The sequence below is a fragment of the Callithrix jacchus genome, chromosome X, assembly GCF_049354715.1.
Source record: "Callithrix jacchus isolate 240 chromosome X, calJac240_pri, whole genome shotgun sequence".
Lineage (NCBI taxonomy): Eukaryota > Metazoa > Chordata > Mammalia > Primates > Cebidae > Callithrix > Callithrix jacchus.
The window spans coordinates 106712319-106731564 of NC_133524.1; the positions used below are offsets into that span (position 1 = coordinate 106712319).

At 39.0% G+C, this 19246-nt stretch overlaps 1 protein-coding gene across 5 annotated transcripts in view; it reads right to left on the reverse strand.

The window, feature by feature from the left end:
• The window catches only part of AMMECR1 (AMMECR nuclear protein 1), a 241904-nt gene that overhangs the window by 108272 nt on the left and 114386 nt on the right, over nucleotides 1-19246 (reverse strand). For all 5 annotated transcript variants that reach the window (XM_054250909.2, XM_054250910.2, XM_008989761.5 and 2 more), the window contains 2 exons: nucleotides 13433-13537; nucleotides 9420-12518 (listed from right to left, as the gene is read on the reverse strand). In XM_054250909.2, the coding sequence (XP_054106884.2) occupies nucleotides 9420-10414 (995 nt within the window). In that variant the 5' untranslated portion in view covers nucleotides 10415-12518; nucleotides 13433-13537. The remainder of the gene's footprint in view (nucleotides 1-9419; nucleotides 12519-13432; nucleotides 13538-19246) is intronic.

Consider the following 19246-nt stretch of genomic DNA (forward strand, 5'->3'; position numbering starts at 1 on the left):
CTCAAAGTGCTGAAATTACAGGCATGAGCCACTGGCACCAGGCCAGAAGAATTATTTTTTTAACAAGAACGTTGTGGCCATTTGTCCTAAAGGAGGGATATCTAAGTTTTTATAAAGTAAAACATGTACCTTGGAGCACTCCTGCTCCAGATCAGGTGCTCAATCTCCCTTTTATGCCCTGAATCCATGCTTTACCTCACTTGAATACAATTCATTTTACTCCCTTCCCTATTCCCATATGCTCTCTGTCCCTGCCTCAAGCCCCAGGTGACTCTCTTTCTCCACAAAGCCAATGCCTACAATGTGGGAGAGTCAAGTCCCACAAAACAACTTCCCAGACAGGTTAATAGTTGGAGGAGTTTGTGGAGTAAAGTATACCACAAACCACACATCACCCACCTCATTAGTGTCAGAGAAATAGTATATCATCCCTTTTTGTTCTTGTGAGGGTTTTTTGAGTAGACAATTAGAAGTAGAAGAATGTGGGGTAAATGGATCTGTGAACTCAACAAAAAATTTTAACTACTGACTTCCTGAATACCTAACATTAAAGAGCTGTTCCACAAAATCAAGTACCCAGCCAAGCTAGTGGCAAATTTTTTATTGACTTGTTTTGTGTTAATGCAAAAGAAGCTGTGACAAGTTTGTTTTTTAATTTGTTTTTGTCATTATCATGGGGAAACTCATGAAGTATGTTGAGAACACCTACTCATGGAAGAAAGGCCAAGACTTCATGAGATTCTTCTTTAGTGAATAAATCGCCAATGCCATCTTCTAATTACCATATAAAAAAAGGATGTAAAAGCACCCATCAACCTAAACACTTTAGTGTTGTTCAAAATCAGCATACACAAAGTGTTTACCTTGCTACAATGAATTATGTAGTGAGGCCCAAGTTTTACCAGCTGTATAACTTATTTGCACCCCAAACCACCTAAACCTATGTGTGGTTGCTAGGCTACTGTAAGCAATAACGATGTCGCAGAAGAGAAACACACTAATATAACTAGCACATAAGAATTTCTTTGAGGCAGATACAGTGCTGTGGGACCCCTAGGCTAACAGTATCAAAACCAATTTTTCACAGATTTCATCGTATAAGAATGACTCAAAGATCCACTAACACCTAAAGCAAAGCAGAGAATCTAATGTCACCACCTTGCAGCAATCCTAGATCTCAATGAAAAATATGTTACTAAAGTTGTATGTAATATCCTTACAAATCACAGTGAAAGTATATGGAATGGCAAGGTGAACTATATAGGCTGTTAATTCAATCTCACTACTTTCCATTACTAGAGAACTGGTCAGTATCTTCTGGCAGGATATTGCATAATACAGTCAACTGTGCTCTCCAAGCACTGCATGTGGCTTTGGGTCACAATGTGGATTATCTGTAAAATGAAACAGATAGGGAAATGCAAGAATCATCAAGACTATCACAGACCTTACTGAAAATAATTAATATTAGTAGGCCTGTATTCAAGCAGAACTTTTCACTTTTGCCCAACCACTAAAGATTGCAAAGAACCTAAAGCAATATTGCTGATCGCATCGGTTTATAACATCCATCCTTCATCACTGAACAAAGCTGCAAAACAGATCCAGCTTGATTCAGTCTATTTTACTTTCTAAGCTTGAGGACACACAACCTAGAATCTTGTACCAAAAGGCACTTCTAGTCCTTCAAAAATTTCCTTTAAGTTCTAAAACTTTGAATTCCTGAATGGTCTGCCACGAGGCTTTATTTTGCTCAAGGCTGTGCTATGATATACACATTAAGAAAATCTAAGGATCACTGCCTACTTTACAAATTGATAAGCCTGAAGACTGAGAAAATGTAAAAACCTACTATAAAGAAACCCAACATTCTGCCAGGTACTTTTACCAGCAGTACAAAGCTGGAAACTATCACTGATATCAACTTATCTGAGCAGTTCAAAGTCACAAGGTGGGGGAGTGATCCCAAAGGACCAACCAAAACATCACAATAGCTCTGTTGCTTCTCTGTAGTTCTGCTAATTCAAAAAGAAATAACATTTTATAACCACCAACACTTGAAACTACACATAGTAAGAAATGTGACTTCATCTGCCCAACCATTTGTTTCTTCCCATATTCCTTCCATGTTTTTTAATGGCACCACCATCCTCATGGTTCCTCAGGCTTATGAACTCTGAATTATGTTCAAAGCCTCTCTTCTTTCACTTCTGCCAAGCAACCAGAATGTTTTTTGTTTTGTTTTGTTTTCCTGCAGTGCCTCACTATGCTTGTGTAGTCACCTAATCACAGGTCCTCATCTAAAAACGATTCCAGCTACCTTTATATTTGATACAAATTCTATAAACCAATGTGTCTTCTCATCCTTTCTCCCAAATTAGATACAGTTGGGAATAGGTGAAGAGGGAAAGGGAGGAGAGTTCTTATATATGTGATCAAATTTCATAGCCATTCCAACAGAGCTGTTTAACAAACTTTTCCTGAGCACAAGAATAGCTAGGCACAGAGCCAAGAAAAGAAGAGGCAACGATAGAAGCCAAAAACAGGTGAGCTACAATCTTTCCACTCCTACACAAAACCTGGCCCTAGAGTACAAGCCCTTGCATATGCTGCTAACTTCTTCCAATTCTTAATTTTGCAACATTCCTATATTGACAAACTCTGCCCCCAGGGTGGCTTTTTCACTTCCCAATGCCAGTTTTCCTACTGCCCTCATAACCTTAAGCCTAGTCTCCCCTATCCTGAGATTCTTCTCCCAATCCATCTATACTCTAGAGGACTCTTCTACACATCCCGTTCTCTTCCTAATATAAGAAACTATATACGCAGATGCAAGATCTCTTATCAAGCCTCCCCAGAGGATTCTCAACACGAAGGCTACTTTTAATTTCCTTTAAGTTTTATGATCTTAAGAGACCAGAACAAGGGGAGTGGTATGAAGAATGCTGAGAGTACAAGTTGCTGACTGAAGACAGCTGCTGGGAATCCCCCAGTACTGTGGCAAGGCATGTGGTGGTGACAGCAATGGGTTTAAGAACCACCTAGTAAGACTTCAAGATTTACTGGTCAAACAGACTCTACCAATAATTTCTGTACCTCTTCTATTTAAAAACTTAGTTCCAGTTATTCCTTCCCTATAGCCTTCTCCCTGACCACTCCTTTATCCTATGTCATTTCCATGCATATGTATTTTATGTCTATTTTATTAATCTACAATCATGTATATATTGCTTTGTAAGCATTTCAAGCAACTTTGAAAATGGTATCATATCTTGAACAGACTGTAAGCTCTGTGAGGATAGGACTATTTCTTCTATTTTTTTTGGTTTCCAACCATGGAACTTAGGATAATGTATATGCTTTTTTATAAAAACAGGGTTTTTTTCCAATGACATATAATTTCCACTCAGCTATTCAACACTAACATTTTTAACTTTGAGCAAGTATGAATGTATGAAACACTAAGAGCTGTAGAAAATACACCCACACTTGATACAAAAGATGCCACTTATAGTTGGACCGAACATAAAATATGCTCCACCCAACCAACTATACTATTACACTGTAGTTCTTCCTTCGGGTTCTTTTCTTTATACTACATAAGCTGTGGGTCATTTTTGCTCTTAGCAGCACTAACTACAGAAGCTAAACTCTAAATAAGTTTACTGTTGGGAATCTAGTCTTCCCACCTACACAACCACTGGTTTCCCACACTGTCTCCAGTGTCTTGTGAGCAACTGCCCAATTACTGATTGTGGAAAGACAGCTTACACATTGAGGGTCCATTCTTGGCAGACGCTGGGTTTTACTGCTGGTCCTCACTTAGCTTAATTGATTCAGAACAGTATCAAAAAGAGACATTATTACACAAGTTTGAAAAAGAGACTATTTAACAAAATTTAAATGTAAAAGCCCTGGTTATTGTGTGACTTCGAGAGTACAGAATAATGCCTATTGAAATCAGGAAAACTTGGGAACTGACTAATCTCATTACACAAGTTTTAGTGTTTCACACATAAATTCTCAAAAAGTAAAATTGTCTATTAATAGGAAATGCAACTCACTTAAAAAATATGATCCACTGAAGCTAAAGGTTTTAGTGTTTATAGCACAAATTCAGTTTCAAAAAGCATACAGTTTTTAAAAAGACAACACCACAAATATTAGCATGTGCCTGAGAAACACATACTTAGGAAAACAACTCATGCATGGGTAACAGACCATTTTTCACTTTTTCAGTAGTGGTCTTTCTTCCCATTGGACTGAGAGATTTCAGCAGAGATTCCTACTTGGCTGCCACCCGCTAAATGAAATCTGAATGCAGCACAAACATAATTCGTAAGCAAGAAAAGTTATGGGCTAAATTATCACTCCCTTTGGCCATATGAGGGAGAAGGCAAAATAAGCATTGTCTTTTTAACTAAATATACCTTGTCCCACATATACCTTTATGCATGGATATAAAAACAATTTTGTGATTTATATTTCTCCATCCTTTTAGCTCAGTCACTGAGGGCTTTTACAGAACAACTGACAACTGGGAACATGCCTGCCTTCTTTTCTATCAGTAAGATACATCATCAGATTGTCTTCTAATGGGAATCAACACTGTTAAAAAAACAACTATATTTTATCTTAAAAAGACTGAACAAATTTTCAGATAGTGTTTTTCTAAGAAAAACTATACATTATGACAAAAGAATGCAAGTTAGTACCACTATATTAGTATGGATAAGGAAATCTGTCATGACCTCGTGGCATCATGTGCAACAGATAGATACATCTTCTGGCTATTCTGGTCAATCTTTATCAAAAAACGTATAATAAAAATACAATAACTTATGTTTAAAATCCAAATTTAATATCACTCTAATCTGAGCTGCACTATCAAATCATCTTTTTGATAGTGCAATAGGATTGCTACAGTTCTGGTGAAAGCAAGTGCCTACTTCTCAACACAACCCAATTCCTCCCAAGCACACTGAAAAACAGTAACTGGACTACTGTGGCAAGACAAGAAAGAGTTAACTGTTCAAACATCTCATCAGAGTCTCAAAATCTGCATGTTTGGGAGTGGATTTTTTAAAAATACATTTTATTCATTGCAATTTAAAACCACACTTATTGTTGTATTTTAACAATAAAGAATCTTCTATGTGCTATGGTCTATACAAAATGTAGTATGTTAACTTCAAAGGTGGTAAGATGATTAAAAAGTTCAAGTAACGTGACACACAGCAGCATTAAAGATACAAGACTGAACAGTCCCAATGCCTTAGCAGAATCCTTTTATATTTTTGTCACAGTGGGAAAGTCTTAAAATGAAATCCAGCAACCAAAAGCATACATAAAAGCTTTTAAAATCTTTTCACAATATGTTAGTGAAAGAAAGACTCATAAGAGCATTTTTATGGGAACAAAGGGGGCCTTACTTATTAAAATCAATACTATTGACCTTAAGGTATCATATTTGTAATGTTTTTAATTCCTAAAATGTATCTCTTACATTTAACAATTTCTGAAAAAGGACCTAAAATCATACCACGGGTTTCCAAGAGTCACCCTCACCCCTCAGCTAAAACCATCCCAAGAACCTCAAACTCTTGGCAACACTCAATCTCCGCAGTGTTAAGTTAGAATGAACATGCTAAAGCATAATGACACGGAAGCAGGAAGTTTTATACTGAAAAATGGCCTTGAAAATTGCCTTTCCATTATAGTCGCTGAAGTACTCATTCAGGTCCTCACTTCTCTCTTGCCCAGTGGTTCTCAACATGTGGCCCTGGGAACTGTAGCATCAGCATCACCAGGGATCTTGTTAGAAATGCAAATTCACAGCCCCACCCCGCACCAACTGAATCAGAAACTCTGGGAATGGGGCCCAGCAATTTGTGTTTTAACTAGCACTACAGATTATGATGTACTCCAAAGTTTGGGAACCAGTCCTCCTTAAACTTTAATGTGCATTAGAATCACCTGGGGAGCCTGTTAAAATGCAGATTCGAATTCAACAAGTCTAAGGCAGGGCCTGGGAGCCTACATTTGTAACGATTTCTAAGGTGATGTCTTCTGTAGACTACAATGCAAGAGCTTCTCAAATCAGTTGTTTACTGGAATTACCCAGGGTGCTCATAAAATACAGATTCCAAGGCATTACCCTAGACCAAATTAATCCAAATCTCAAGAGAAAGATTCAGTAGAACATAACCAGTGGTTCACCACCTTGGCTACATTAAACTCACCTGGGGAGCTCTTACTAATCCTGATTCCCAGGCCCCATCCAAGACCAATTAAATCAGAATCTCTGGGGTTGGGACTCAGGCATCCATATTTTTAACAACTTCCCAGTGACTCCAATGTGCAGCCAGGGTTAAGAATGACTGCTCTGGAGTCTAACTGGCTCAACACCCGGCACAGTGGATCCCTTTATAGTAGCAAACAGGTTCCTATAAAATAGCTATCTGGGCTCACTGACATAAATCCAAGAGTTCTGAGTTTGAATAGCAAAATGCAGTAAAGTTTTCCTCATGTCTTGAACCAGATTTCTGTGCACAAACCTGCTTGTACAATGCTCTCTGCAATTGGGTACGTACTCAAAAAATGGCAGCAACAGTTAAGAATTTGTATTTATATAGCCTGTTCATATATTGACATCCCCTCAATACTGAAACACATAGATGACTTGAAATTTCCAATAACCTTTCAGAGTGGAAGGATAACTAACTGATGGGTCTAGAGCTTCTAAACCCAGAAAATGAGGATTTCACCAGTTACAGACATTGAGAGAAAGGTCATGGAGATGGATGAAAAGAGTATGCTTTTACATGAGAAGTTAAAATTGTCAAAAGCACATCTTCTGGTGGGCAGAGACAGGACCTGAAATACACTGCTCATGACATGATAATAACTGTGAGAAAAAAAATCCCAATATATCTATTTATGTCTTACGGAACTTAGGATAAACCCACACTAGTAAGTACACAATGCTGTTAAATGTAAAACAGAAAGACAAATGTGTGGTAGTTACTAAGGCACTGTTAAATGCTTAATTATTTCTCTCCCATAATCAACAAGTTTTCCTGAATTTTCCACAGTACACCTCAAACCTGAATTGAAGATAAACGGAAATAAGACAGTCCACTTTCCACTTAAGTGAATTTTCATTCTCCACTTGGTCATGTTCAGTGTCTACTCTAAATTAACTGTTTCATAGAATACATGACATATTCGAGGTCTGCTAAATAATAATAGTTATTATTCTTCCACCACTGTTTCAACATATCCACAGCGGTCAAAAGTGTGTCCTATCATCTGTTTAATTCCATGAAAAAGAACTCCAGGGGCTGGGGTATTTGAAGAGAATACGTGTGCAAAGTGGCTACTGTTAAAATGATATTTTCAAAAGCATTTTCTGTATGAACTGGTCAAGCTCACTTTCCTTTTAAAATTCTTGTTACCGTCATTGAGTTAACCCAAACTCACTTTAAAATGTGTGAAAATAGCACCTCCTGAAAGTGTGTTCTCATATGCTTTGGAGCAATGGAGCGTGAATACTAAAACAGCCTTTGCCAAACTCATGTAACAGCTCAAGAACTAAACAGGAGTGAATTTTTGCAGTCCCATGACTTTGCAGAGCCAACCTAAGTATCATCCCTGGTCTAGCTTTAATGCATCACAGACATCCAAGAGAAGGCAGAAAGTCACAAATAAGTGACTCAAACTAATAAATATTTTACAGATTTTTTTTACATGGCAGTCTTTTCAAAATGAATTTTACTTCTTAACCAAAAAAATTAATTGGCTAAATAAAGGTGTGGACTTAGGATTTAAGCGTCTAGAATTAACACTATGAAATGTATAAAGATATTTATTTGACAAAGTGTTCTCCTGGATGCTCTTTCATGCACTTTTCATGAACCAATGCCCAAAGATTAACCAAGTCTAAAAGAAAATGCACAGACCACGGAAGAGTCATACAAAATTAAAGACATTTAAAGCATAAAAGCCAAAGAAAACAAACAGTACACAAAAAATGCACAATTTCCAGGACACTTTATTGTAATTTCCACTTTACATATTAATTTTTTAGTCTAGGCAGAAGTGTTTATACTTATCCAATAGTAGTCCAATCCTCTAATCTCACAAAATGAAAAGGAGCAGTTTTAAAAGAACATCAATCCAGGTATTTATGATATGGGGACAAGGCACACTTGTCCTAGCTGGAAAAGGGGCTGATGTCTTTCAGTACGAGTTTCACTGAAATTTTTCTGTATTATTTTTCTTGTTGATGCTAAGTAATACTCAAATAAAAGCAATTGCACTTTTTCTCATTCTGTCCTCTCTTGGTCTTTACATTCTGTCTAGCATTTAACTCAAAAAGTCAGTTTACACTCAGTTTACACATTAAAAATAAACCATATGCCCCATCTCCCACACATCCAAATGGACAGGGATTAGAATTAACCTGGCTTTTAGCTGTAACAGTGCTTTTTAAAAATTTTTCAACCACACACTTGAAGGGTAAAATAATTTGAGATACAAAACCAAAGGAAACCATAACAATTCCTACACATTTACTATTTAACTGTTTTCAAATCTTCGAGTATAACATGGATTTCTTAAAAAGTGAAATCAACACAAAAGCGAATGCATGCTTAATGTACAAACTGACAGTGGCTCTGTGGGGACAGCTCTCTTTGAATGAGCTATTACCCTGACGGTGGAATGAAAAAAAAAAAAAAGGTCTCTTCAAATGTGAGGAAGCCGGCAGTGCGCTCGCTACACGAGAAACACATTTTAATGGGTGTATGTGGATAAAAACAGGTAGTAAGGAAAAACGTGTTTTAAGAAACCTCCCCCTTCCCCAGGGCACATGGAAATCCAGAGTAAAAGATGGGTAACCTTCTCACAAGCTCCAGAGATAAGTTCCATCACTAACAGAAGTTGCATAGTTGTTATTTTTCGCCCTGCAATGGGATAGTAGTTCTCCATGTGCAAGGTACGCGGGGCGGGAACACCGGCGGGGCTTTCACTTGGGGTAATGGAAACCAAAGGGAGGAGAGGTCAACACCTTGAGTAACAACCCAGATCTCCAAAACCCGTGCAGGGTGAGGGGTGGTGGGGGTGGTGAAGGAGATAAGGAAAGAGTCAAAACTCCTTGAAGTTATCGCAAAGAGAAAGCTAACACCTTTGGGAACCCCGGGGCCATCCCTTGCAGCAGGACCCTGCTCCAAGTGTGGGGTGCCTGCCTCCGAGGGCAGAAAGCGGAGGGTGCCCTTACTTCAGTTAAGTGGCTCCGGGGACCCGGGCAGCGAGAGGGCAGGGGCATCCGCCGGCCAGGAGGCGGACTCGCACTTTGCCTCAACTTTGAGCCCCATCCCGAGCGCAAGGGAGAGGGCGGCAGAGGGCACGGTACTCACTAGGGCTCGTTGGTGAATCGGGGGGTCCGGGGCTGCTGGTATCCGTACAGGTGACAGTAGAGCACATCGAAGCAAAAGCAGCACATCTCTGCTGACACCACCATCTTCCGGGAGCCCGGCGATGAGGACGGGGCGGCGGACGAAGAGGAGGGTGAGGAAGAGGTGGCGGCGGCCGGGGTAGAAAGTAGGGTCCCCACTCCGCAGCTCGGTGGTGGCGACAGGGCGATCCCCCCGCCGCCGCCGCAGCCCTCGGGGGGAGAGAGGGTACAGCCGCTGCCGCTACCTCCTCCGGTTAGACCTCCCAGCCCGTTGAGCCGCGTACCGGCGCCTCCTAGTCCCAGCTCCCCAGCTCGGCACTGGCTCTCTCCGCTGCAGTGGGAGGAGGAGGAGGCGCCACCACCGCCACCGGAGCCAGAGGGGGGCGAACTGGACAGTTTCTGCTTCTTCACCCCGCAGCAACCCGCCGCCATCTTGGAACAGTCTCCCCCACGCAGCGTTTCCGACCCATAAGTGAGGCGAGCTGGCGGCGGGGACGAGCACGCTGCGGCCCTGGCCGCCGGGGGCGCGCCAGAAGCTGGCGGGGCGCGCGCGCGCCGCTCCTGGCCCGGTCTGCCTAGACACTCGGCTGCCCCGCGCGCGCCCCCGCCTCGGCGCGCGCCCCCGCCTCGGCGCGCGCCCGGCGCTTTCACAGCTGGGCGCCTCACGCCTGTCCCGCCCGACTCGTGCCGCTTCTGAGCTGCAGCCCCAGCCCCAGTCTCAATCTCTGCGGCCGGCAGAGGATGGAAGACAGGAAGCCGATTAGGAAGGAAGGTGAAGGAAGCAAGAGTCAGGCAGTGGCGAGTGGGAGCAAAGGGAGGAGGTGGGCACGCCTGGGAAGGAAGGAAGGAAAGGGAAACTAGTGGGGGCAGGGGGGAAGAAAGGAGAAAGTCCGAGGTAAGCATCCAAGTCCCAAAGCACAGCTCAGTGACCCCCGCTGCACGTAGTATTAATGGCATTTAAGCCCAGTAACGTGGAACTTGAGCCACCCGGCCTCAAATACACGGGTTTCTAAACTGTTTGAGTGTGAGCAAGCAGGTGCCCGGAGCTCCACACCTGAGACCGCTCCTGTAAAGTATGTACAAAGCAGTCGGGGAAATGGCCACGCTTCGGTTTTTAATTCTAGCCTAAGCACACACCAGAGGTTTTCCGAGATTATTGTAAAAAAGTAATACTCTTTCCTTTCCTTATAGACAAATATTCAAATCTGATTGAATCTATGTATCTTGTAGTTGTTCCCCCGACTTACATTCCTAGCCCCGTGTGAACATTTAAAAGCCAAAAATAAAGTCCTAACCAATACTTGACTGGTTCAAAGATAGATATTAATTGTGCTTTGGGACTTGCAGTGGTGGACTTTTCTGGTTTTGGTTTTTATTTCTTGGCTTGGAAACAAAGCAATTAGAAATATTATCTGTAGTGCTCAGATCTTAGAGATAAATAGGGAAGGTAATGTACTTAGTCACAAATTGAAAGATATTGTTCAGTTTATAATTAGCTCTTAATATTCATTTTTAAAATTTCTCAGTTAAATGCTTGGATGGATGAGGAGGCATATGAGTCAGTCCCTTTCTGGGCGCCTAAGTGCAGCTTAATAATAAAAATAATGACAATAATCAAATGCTAAAATTCATAGAAATGAACCTGATAGAAATAGCAAGTGTAAGTTATTTGCATTGTATCTACACCATGCTAAAACATCTAGATAAAGTCAGGTATCTGCATATTTAAAAACTGCAGATTGATTTTTGTCACCTTTTATCTACATGCGTGGGATCTTGCAGGTAGCTGGGGGCTATTCATTCCACTCAGGGAATAAAAACAAAACAATTTATTCATTCAATAAATATTGAGTCTCTGCACTGTACTATGTGCACAACACTACACTTCTGTTGAAATCCAGGGAATGCACAGGAAGTATGCCTCCCACTCTCAAAGAGTTTATGAATTAAGTCAGATACTTGCATGTAATCAGATAAATAGCTATTGTACTATGTATTGAACACTTTTTAGGTGCCCAGTACCATACCTCATCATACCCCATAATCCTTCAAAATAAGATATTATCTCATTTTATCTTCAAAGCAATGCTCTGAGGTTACTCATTCACAGATGAAGGTATTAAACCTCAGAAGTAATTTGCCCAACATCTCACACACCCAGAAAGTGACAGAGCCAGCACTGGAATACCAGCATGTCTGATTCCAAAAACCATACCATTATACTATATTGCCGCTCACTAAAAATATGTGATAACAAGGTGAATGAGGGACAAAAGATAGTGACATTACACTCCAGCAGGTGGAACCAAGGTTAAACAAAAATAAAAACTTAGTTTTTGTTTTTTTTGTTTTGTGACGGAGTTTCGCTCTTGTTATCCAGGCTGGAGTGCAAGGGCGCGATCTCGGCTCACTGCAATCTCCTGCCTCAGCCTCCTGGGTAGCTGGGATTACAGGCACACGCCACCATGCCCAGCTAATTTTTTCGTATTTTTAGTAGAGACGGGGTTTCACCATGTTGACCAGGATGGTCTCGATCTCTCAACCTTGTGATCCACCCACCTCGGCCTCCCAAAGTGCTGGGATTACAGGCGTGAGCCACCGCGCCCGGCCCTAAAAACTTAGTTTTTATGGAAAAATTGAGAGAGACACTGAAATGTGTTATCAAGGAAAGATGAAAAATCTCCTTCCAAAAAGGTTTTTTTTGGTTTTATTTTGTTTTGTTTTTGAGACAGAGTCTTGTTCTTTTGCCCAGGCTGGAGTACAATGGTGCAATCTAGGCTCACTGCAACCTCTGCCTCCCGGGTTCAAGTGATTCTCCTGCCTCAGCTTCCAGAGTAGTTGGGATTACTGGCACCTGCCCCCACGCCCAGCTAATTTTTGACGTTTTGGCAGAGATGAGGTTTTACCGTGCAGGCCAGGCTGTTCTCAAACTCCCGACTTCGGGTGGTCAACCCGCCTCGGCCTCCCAAAGTGCCGAGATTACAGACGTGAACCACTGCACCCGGCCCAAAAATATTTTTATGAGATAGACAAATGAAAGTCTGGGATGGTTAGATGCAGCCTAAAGACAAAAGAGATAGTTTAATCAGTTGGCAATATGTAATTTCATCCTCTCAAACTTAATCACTGTTAGAATTAACCTTATGTTTGAAGTAAATAATTCGTTGTCAACTACCAATGGAGTAAAAGAAATGCATTAATATTTTTGGCTATGTTACAGAAGTGAAAGCAGATTGTTTTGTGTTTTTTTTTTTTTAAAGCACCACAACAACTGGTATGTTAGAGTGTTTTGTACGTTAAGGTGTTTTGTTTTGTACTTTGTCCTTAACTGTAACAGCCTACCTTTTAATTTGTTTGAAACTAGATTGAATATAGTATCAGAAAATAGGTACCAATTTACTCCCCACCCCACTAAAGTGATCATTTCTTGAGTAAAAATCCAGAGCCATTTAATGACATCACACAACAGTTTAGCACAGGAAGCAATGTAGGATATCATGGATGGCTGCTTCTGCTAGGGGAATTTAGGAAAACAGAATGTAATCTCCCAATATAGAATTTGGCCAGTAGACAAGAGTCTAACGCCCCTACTCTTGTGAAAAATAGCAAGGAATCTTTAATAAGCACCAGTAGTCATGTCCTTAGTTCTGCATTTCATCTAAAAGACAAAGCACTATCATGGCTATCCTGCCAGGCTAAGGGACTGATGCAATGGGAAAACCCAAAGACAAGGACACCCCAGCTGAATTACAAAAATAGCTTTTCCCTAGAGGATTTTCAATTCTAATTCCAAACCTCACTAGCATAAAGAAAATAGACAAACTCAAATGTGGTAATTGTAGAAAAGACATCATTACCTGACCGATGGGGGTTACTACTGAAGTACTTTGTTGTATTGGTGGGCTAAAGTGGGAAAAGAGCACTAACCTTTATCTTCGTATTAACTTCTGAGCCTGGCTGGTCTCCCATACTAACCTTGAGCCTCAAGATGCCTTACAAATTCCTTGGCAAGTAGTGGTGGTGGTGGTGGTGGTGTCTCCTTTAGGCCTTTGAGGAAATGCCCCTCCTGGCCTTGTTTTCCTGCAAAGTCACCAGCATAAAAAGAAACATATTTCATTGACACGTAAACAAAATTCACAGAAAAAATTCTGTGAATTTTTTTTTAAATCTATGCAAAGTGCACACTGGGTGGTTAGGAAAACTGACCTTGCTCAGGATTCTCTTGACTTGAAGTATAAAGATAAAACTATGATAGAGCACATGGTTTATACCCACTGCTGATACTGGAATGCAGTGATAATACCCTCCAGAGGAAACTTTAAGGTGCCTTCCTCCCTTTGTAACTGACTATCAATCTGGGAGCTGAAGATTCCACTTAAAAAAAAAAAAGTAAATAGGCCATAGTCCCTTTGTCAACAAAGCACATTCAATTTGTGAGCATTTTTATTTCTGCAATTTAGAGGCAGCTCTAAATTGCTGTTAACTAACTCCTGTCAAAGGCTTTGTTTTACAGCGGTGGAAAAAATACTTGAACAGAGGTTATGCATATTATTTACTGTGCAGCAAAGCTAGTAATTGAATTAAGCCCAATAGTTACTTATATTATCATTGCCTCAGTTTATTCTCATGTTTACAACAGAGTTATTTTTTCATTTCAGAAAATGAGAATAATTATAATTCGATGAGGTAGTGAACTTAATGTTGCAAAATTATTTTCTTGGGTTTCTGGGGTTGTGGATAAAAGGGGGAACATTCACATATTTCATTGAAAAAAAGCCTGCCATTTATGTCCAAACAAGTGTTATTTTTATCCTCTGTCATCAAACTTTCTCAACTGTCATCCTTGAACAACTGCAGAATATAATATTCTTAGCTACCACTTTGATCTAACCTTGTACACATATAACACATCCTTGTTGTGGTGGAGGTGGTAATCAGTTCCCTTTTATATTTGAATGAATATGTGGGTAAATACTGAAATTCTTTACCTACTTTTCACTTCATATCAGCAAATCTGTTTTTTGTTTTTCTGGTTACAAAACAGATCCTTCTTTCCAAAATTCTTTCTTTATCTAATGAACATGTTTATGAGCCAAAGCACTGTGATCTACCTTGGATTGTTTTCTAGTTGTTTCATTTACATCTTCTATTGTCATCTGGAGTGCAAACTAATTGAATGTTGTTTTGCTACCTATTTCCTTTAGAGAAAGTTCTATGAACTCCTTAATGAGATTTAGATATGCTAATATCTACTCTGAATGTGGAAGAATTAACGAAGCTAGCTAGTTGTAGGTTGGAGAAAAAGGCTTTTTAGGAAGAAGATGATCAAGCAGTGTTATTTGGGGCAGTTAGAGGAGTTGTGAACAAGGTGTCTACCATAGTTTGGAAAAATCTTTACTTGACTGTTTTTCTTTTTTCTCTCTTTTCAAACGAATTCATCTACTAGCTTCTGTACGTATATTGGGGTGAGAAAATGTACATAATACAACCCAACTGACCTCACCTCCAAATTTAATTATAAAAATAAAGCTCTTTAACTAATTTCATTGTATTCTGGGACACCTATTCCAATTGGCTGGAGGCACAGTTTGGAGGGTGAGGATTAACACTATCAGTTAAAATATAAAAGATTTAGGGGTCCAAAGTGGCTCCCGCTGGAGGTCGTGGCACTTGCGAAGGCGAGGTCATGAGTTCAAGGCTAACCTGAGCAACCTTATAAACTCAAACTGATTGGCAATATATATATATATATATATATATATAAGATTTTTCTGAATTGAAAGTCTCTTTTGTACAAATAATCAATTTAAAGTACAGACTTACTCATGGCACTGAGGAGCAGAAATCCAATCCCCATAACTTCGCTGGATTCCAGTTGAAGCATAGCTCATTTTGCCTCACTCTGTCCATTGCTGAAATGTTCGCTATTTGTGACTTATTCACTCACATGAGTAATGCACAATGATTGTGTCAGGAAGCTCAGTTGTCTCTCTTTACTTACTAGTCAGGATTCCTACCGCAGCTCCTAGTAGTGCAGCTAACCCTCCAGACTTCAGCCAGACCCTCCATCTGGCCCCTGACTTTGGTCATCCACCCTATAGCTTTTTCTTTGGTGCTATTCACCTCATGCCACAGCCACTGCCTGACAAGTAGGCTGCTGCTTAATCCTCAGCTGCCTTCTGCATCCTCCACAAGATTCCACAAGGGATTCTAGATTTCTTTCATGCCACCTGATGGTCTTCTAAAACCCCAAGCTGCTATTTCTACTGCAGATACCTCATGGTAACATATGGCCTTTGTAAGGGGCTTGAAATTTCCCATGCTACCCTCTGCTCTGTCTCCTCCAGAATTCTCTGGTTTGTTCTTTCTTATCATTATTGAGATATAATCCACAAAGGATATAGTCCACCATTTAAATTTTACAATTTGATGATTTTTAGAATATTCATGGAGTTATGCAACCTTCAACATAATCAGTTTTGGACAGTCTCATCACCCTAAAAAAAGACACCCCATACCCGTTAGCAGTTACTCGCCATTCCTTCCAATTCCTCCTCAGCTGCAGACAACCACTACCCTCCTTTCTGCCTCTATGAATTTGCCTATTCTAATCATTTCATATAAGTGGAACCATATAATATTTGCCTTTCTGTGTCTGGTTTATTTCATTTTGCATTATGTTTTCAAGGTTTCTCCATGTTGTAGCATCTACCAGTACTTCATTCCTTTTTATGGCCAAAGAGTATACTGTTATATGGTTATACCACATTTTGCTTATCCATTCATCAGTTGATTGACATTTGGGTGATTGTACTTTTTGGTTGTTACAAATAATGCTGCAAAGAAAATTTGTTTACAAGTTTTTGTTAGATGTATGTTTTCATTTCTCTTGGGTATATACCTAGTGGTGGAGTTATTGTGTTATATTATAACTCTGAGCTTAACCTTTTCAGGAACTACAGACTGTTTTCCAAATTGACTATACCATTTTAGAATTCCACCTTCAGAGTCTTAGTTGGGATTACAATTTTATACTTCTTTTGTTAAATTTATTCCTAAATATTTTATTCTTTTTGATGCCATTGAAGATGGAATCATTTTGTTAATTTCAGTTTGGGATTGTTCATTGTATTTTTTTTTTGTTTTTGAGATGGAGTCTTGCTCTGTCACCCAGACTGGAGTGCAGTGGCATGATCTTGGCTCACTGCAACCTCTGCCTCTCAGGTTCAAGCAATTCTCCTGCCTCAACCTCCCAAGTAGCTGGGAGTACAGTCACTACACCCAGCTAATTTTTGCATTTTTATTAGAAATGGGTTTTCTCCATATTGGCCAGGATGGTCTTGAACTCTTGACCTCAAGTGATCTGCCCACCTTGGTCTCCCAAAGTGCTGAGATTACAGGCATGAGCCACCACACTGGGCCTCATTGTATAATTTTGATCTTGTATCTTGCAACCTAGCTGAACTCATTTATTAGTGCTAATAGTTTTTTATTGGATTTCTTAGTATTTTGTGTACATAAGATCGTTTCATCTGATAGTTTTACTTCTTTCTTTACAATCTGGATGTATTTTTTTTCTCTTGTCTGATTGCTTTGCCTAAAACCTCTAGTACAATGTTGAATAGAATTGATGAGAGCAGACATCTCTATCTTATTCCAGATATAATGGGTAAAGCTTTCTGTCTTCTAGCATTAAGTATGATATTAGCTGTGAATTTTTCATAGCTGTCCTTAGGTTGAGAAGGGTCCCTTCTACTCCTAGTTTGTTGAGTTTTTTTTTTTTTTTTTATTTATCATGACAGGTTGGATTTTTCTAAAATGCTTTTACTGTGTCTATTGACAGGATCATGTTTTTGTTCTTTATGTTGTTGTTGTGGTATATTTAATATACCACAAAATTAATACTTTATATTAATTTTGGGAAAGTAAACCAACCTTCCAGTCCTGGGATGAATTCCAGTTGGTCATGGTGTATGATTATTGTTTATATGTTGATGGATCCATTTACTAGTATTTTTGAGGATTTTTACATCTGTATTCATACATAGTACATATACATTCAATGGTCTGAGTTTTCTTTTCTTGTGGTGTTTTTGTCTAGTTTGGGCATCAGAAAGATACTGGTCTTGTATATTATTTGGCAAGTTTCATTATTCTTCTATTTTTTGGAAGAGCTTGAGAAGGATTTGGTGTTTATTCTTTTTTAAATGAGAATTTACCAGTGAGGCTATCTGGCTGGTCCTGGGCTTTTCTTTGTTGAGAGTTTTTTAATTTATTTTTTTAATTTTAATTTTTTTGTGTTAACAATATATATATTTATGGAGTATATGAGATATTTTTGACACAAGTATACAATATATCATCATCACATCAGGAAAATGGGGTACACATCACCTGAAGCATTCGTCATTTCTTTGAATTAAAAACATTCCAATTATACTTTTAGTTATTTTTAAATGTACAATAAATTATTGTTGACTGTTGTGCTATCGAATAACAGATTTTATTCCTCCTATCTATATTTTAATAGTTATTATCCATCCTGACTCCCCCTCCCTTAATGAGTTTTTGTTATTACTAACTCAATCTAGTTATTTATTATAGGTGTGTTAACTTTTTCTGTTTCTTGAGTCAGTTTTGATTGTGTATTTCTAGGAATTTGTTCATTTCATCTGGTTTATCTAATTTCTTGTCATACAAATGCTTATAGTATTCTCTTATAATTCCTTATTTCTGTAAGGTGTGTAGTAATATCTTTTCTTTCATTTCTGATTTCAGTAATTTCAGTCTTTTCCCTTTTCTTGTCTAACTAAACACTTGTCAATTTTCTGTTCTTTTCAAAGAACCAACTTTTGGTTTGATTGCTTTCCCTATTGTTTTTCTATTCTGTATTTCATTTATCTCTATTTCAATCTTTATTTCTTTCCTTCTGTTTGCTTGGTGTTTGGTTTGCTCATCTGACTTCCTAGATGGCAGATTAGGTTACTGATTTAAATTATTTCTTCTTTTGAAATATAGGTATTATAGCTATCATTTCTTTAGCTGCGTCCCATAAGTTTTGATATTTTGTGGTTTTGTTTATATTTGTCCCAAAGTATTTTCTAATTTCCCTTGTGATATTTTGACCTATTGGTTATTTAGGAGTGTGTTGTTCAACTTCCACATATTTGTGAATTTCCCAAATTTCCTTCTGTTGTTTATTTCTGATTTCATTGCACTGTGGTAGATAATATATTTGGCGTGATTTCAATTCTTTTAAGTTTTTTGAGGCTTCTTTTATGACCTAGCTTATGGTCTATCCTGAATAATTTTTCATGTGCACTTGAGAAGATTATGTATTCTGCTGTTATTGGGTAGAATGCTGTATGGGTATACATTAATTCTAGTTGGTGTATAATGTTGTTTAAGTCTTCTGTTTCCTTATTGAGGTACAGGAGTGGATCATTCATAGCTATGATAAATAATTTGGCTTTTATTCAAAGAGCAATGGAAAGACACTGGACGGTTTAATGAGATTGGTTTTGCTGGTATTTGGAGAATATAATGGAAGAGAACAGAGCAAAGATAAGGACATTAGTCAGGAGACTTCGGTAATTCAGGATAGACCTGGATCTAGAAGGGGGAAGGTAAGATAAAAAGGAGGGAGAATTTCTGTGTAAATTTTGGAGGTAGAGTCAACAAGACTTACTGATACATATTTTGTTGAGGTCAGGAAAAGAGAAGAATTTATGATTATGACTATATTTCTGGTTTGAATAAACAAATAAGTGGTGAAGACATATTGATGTG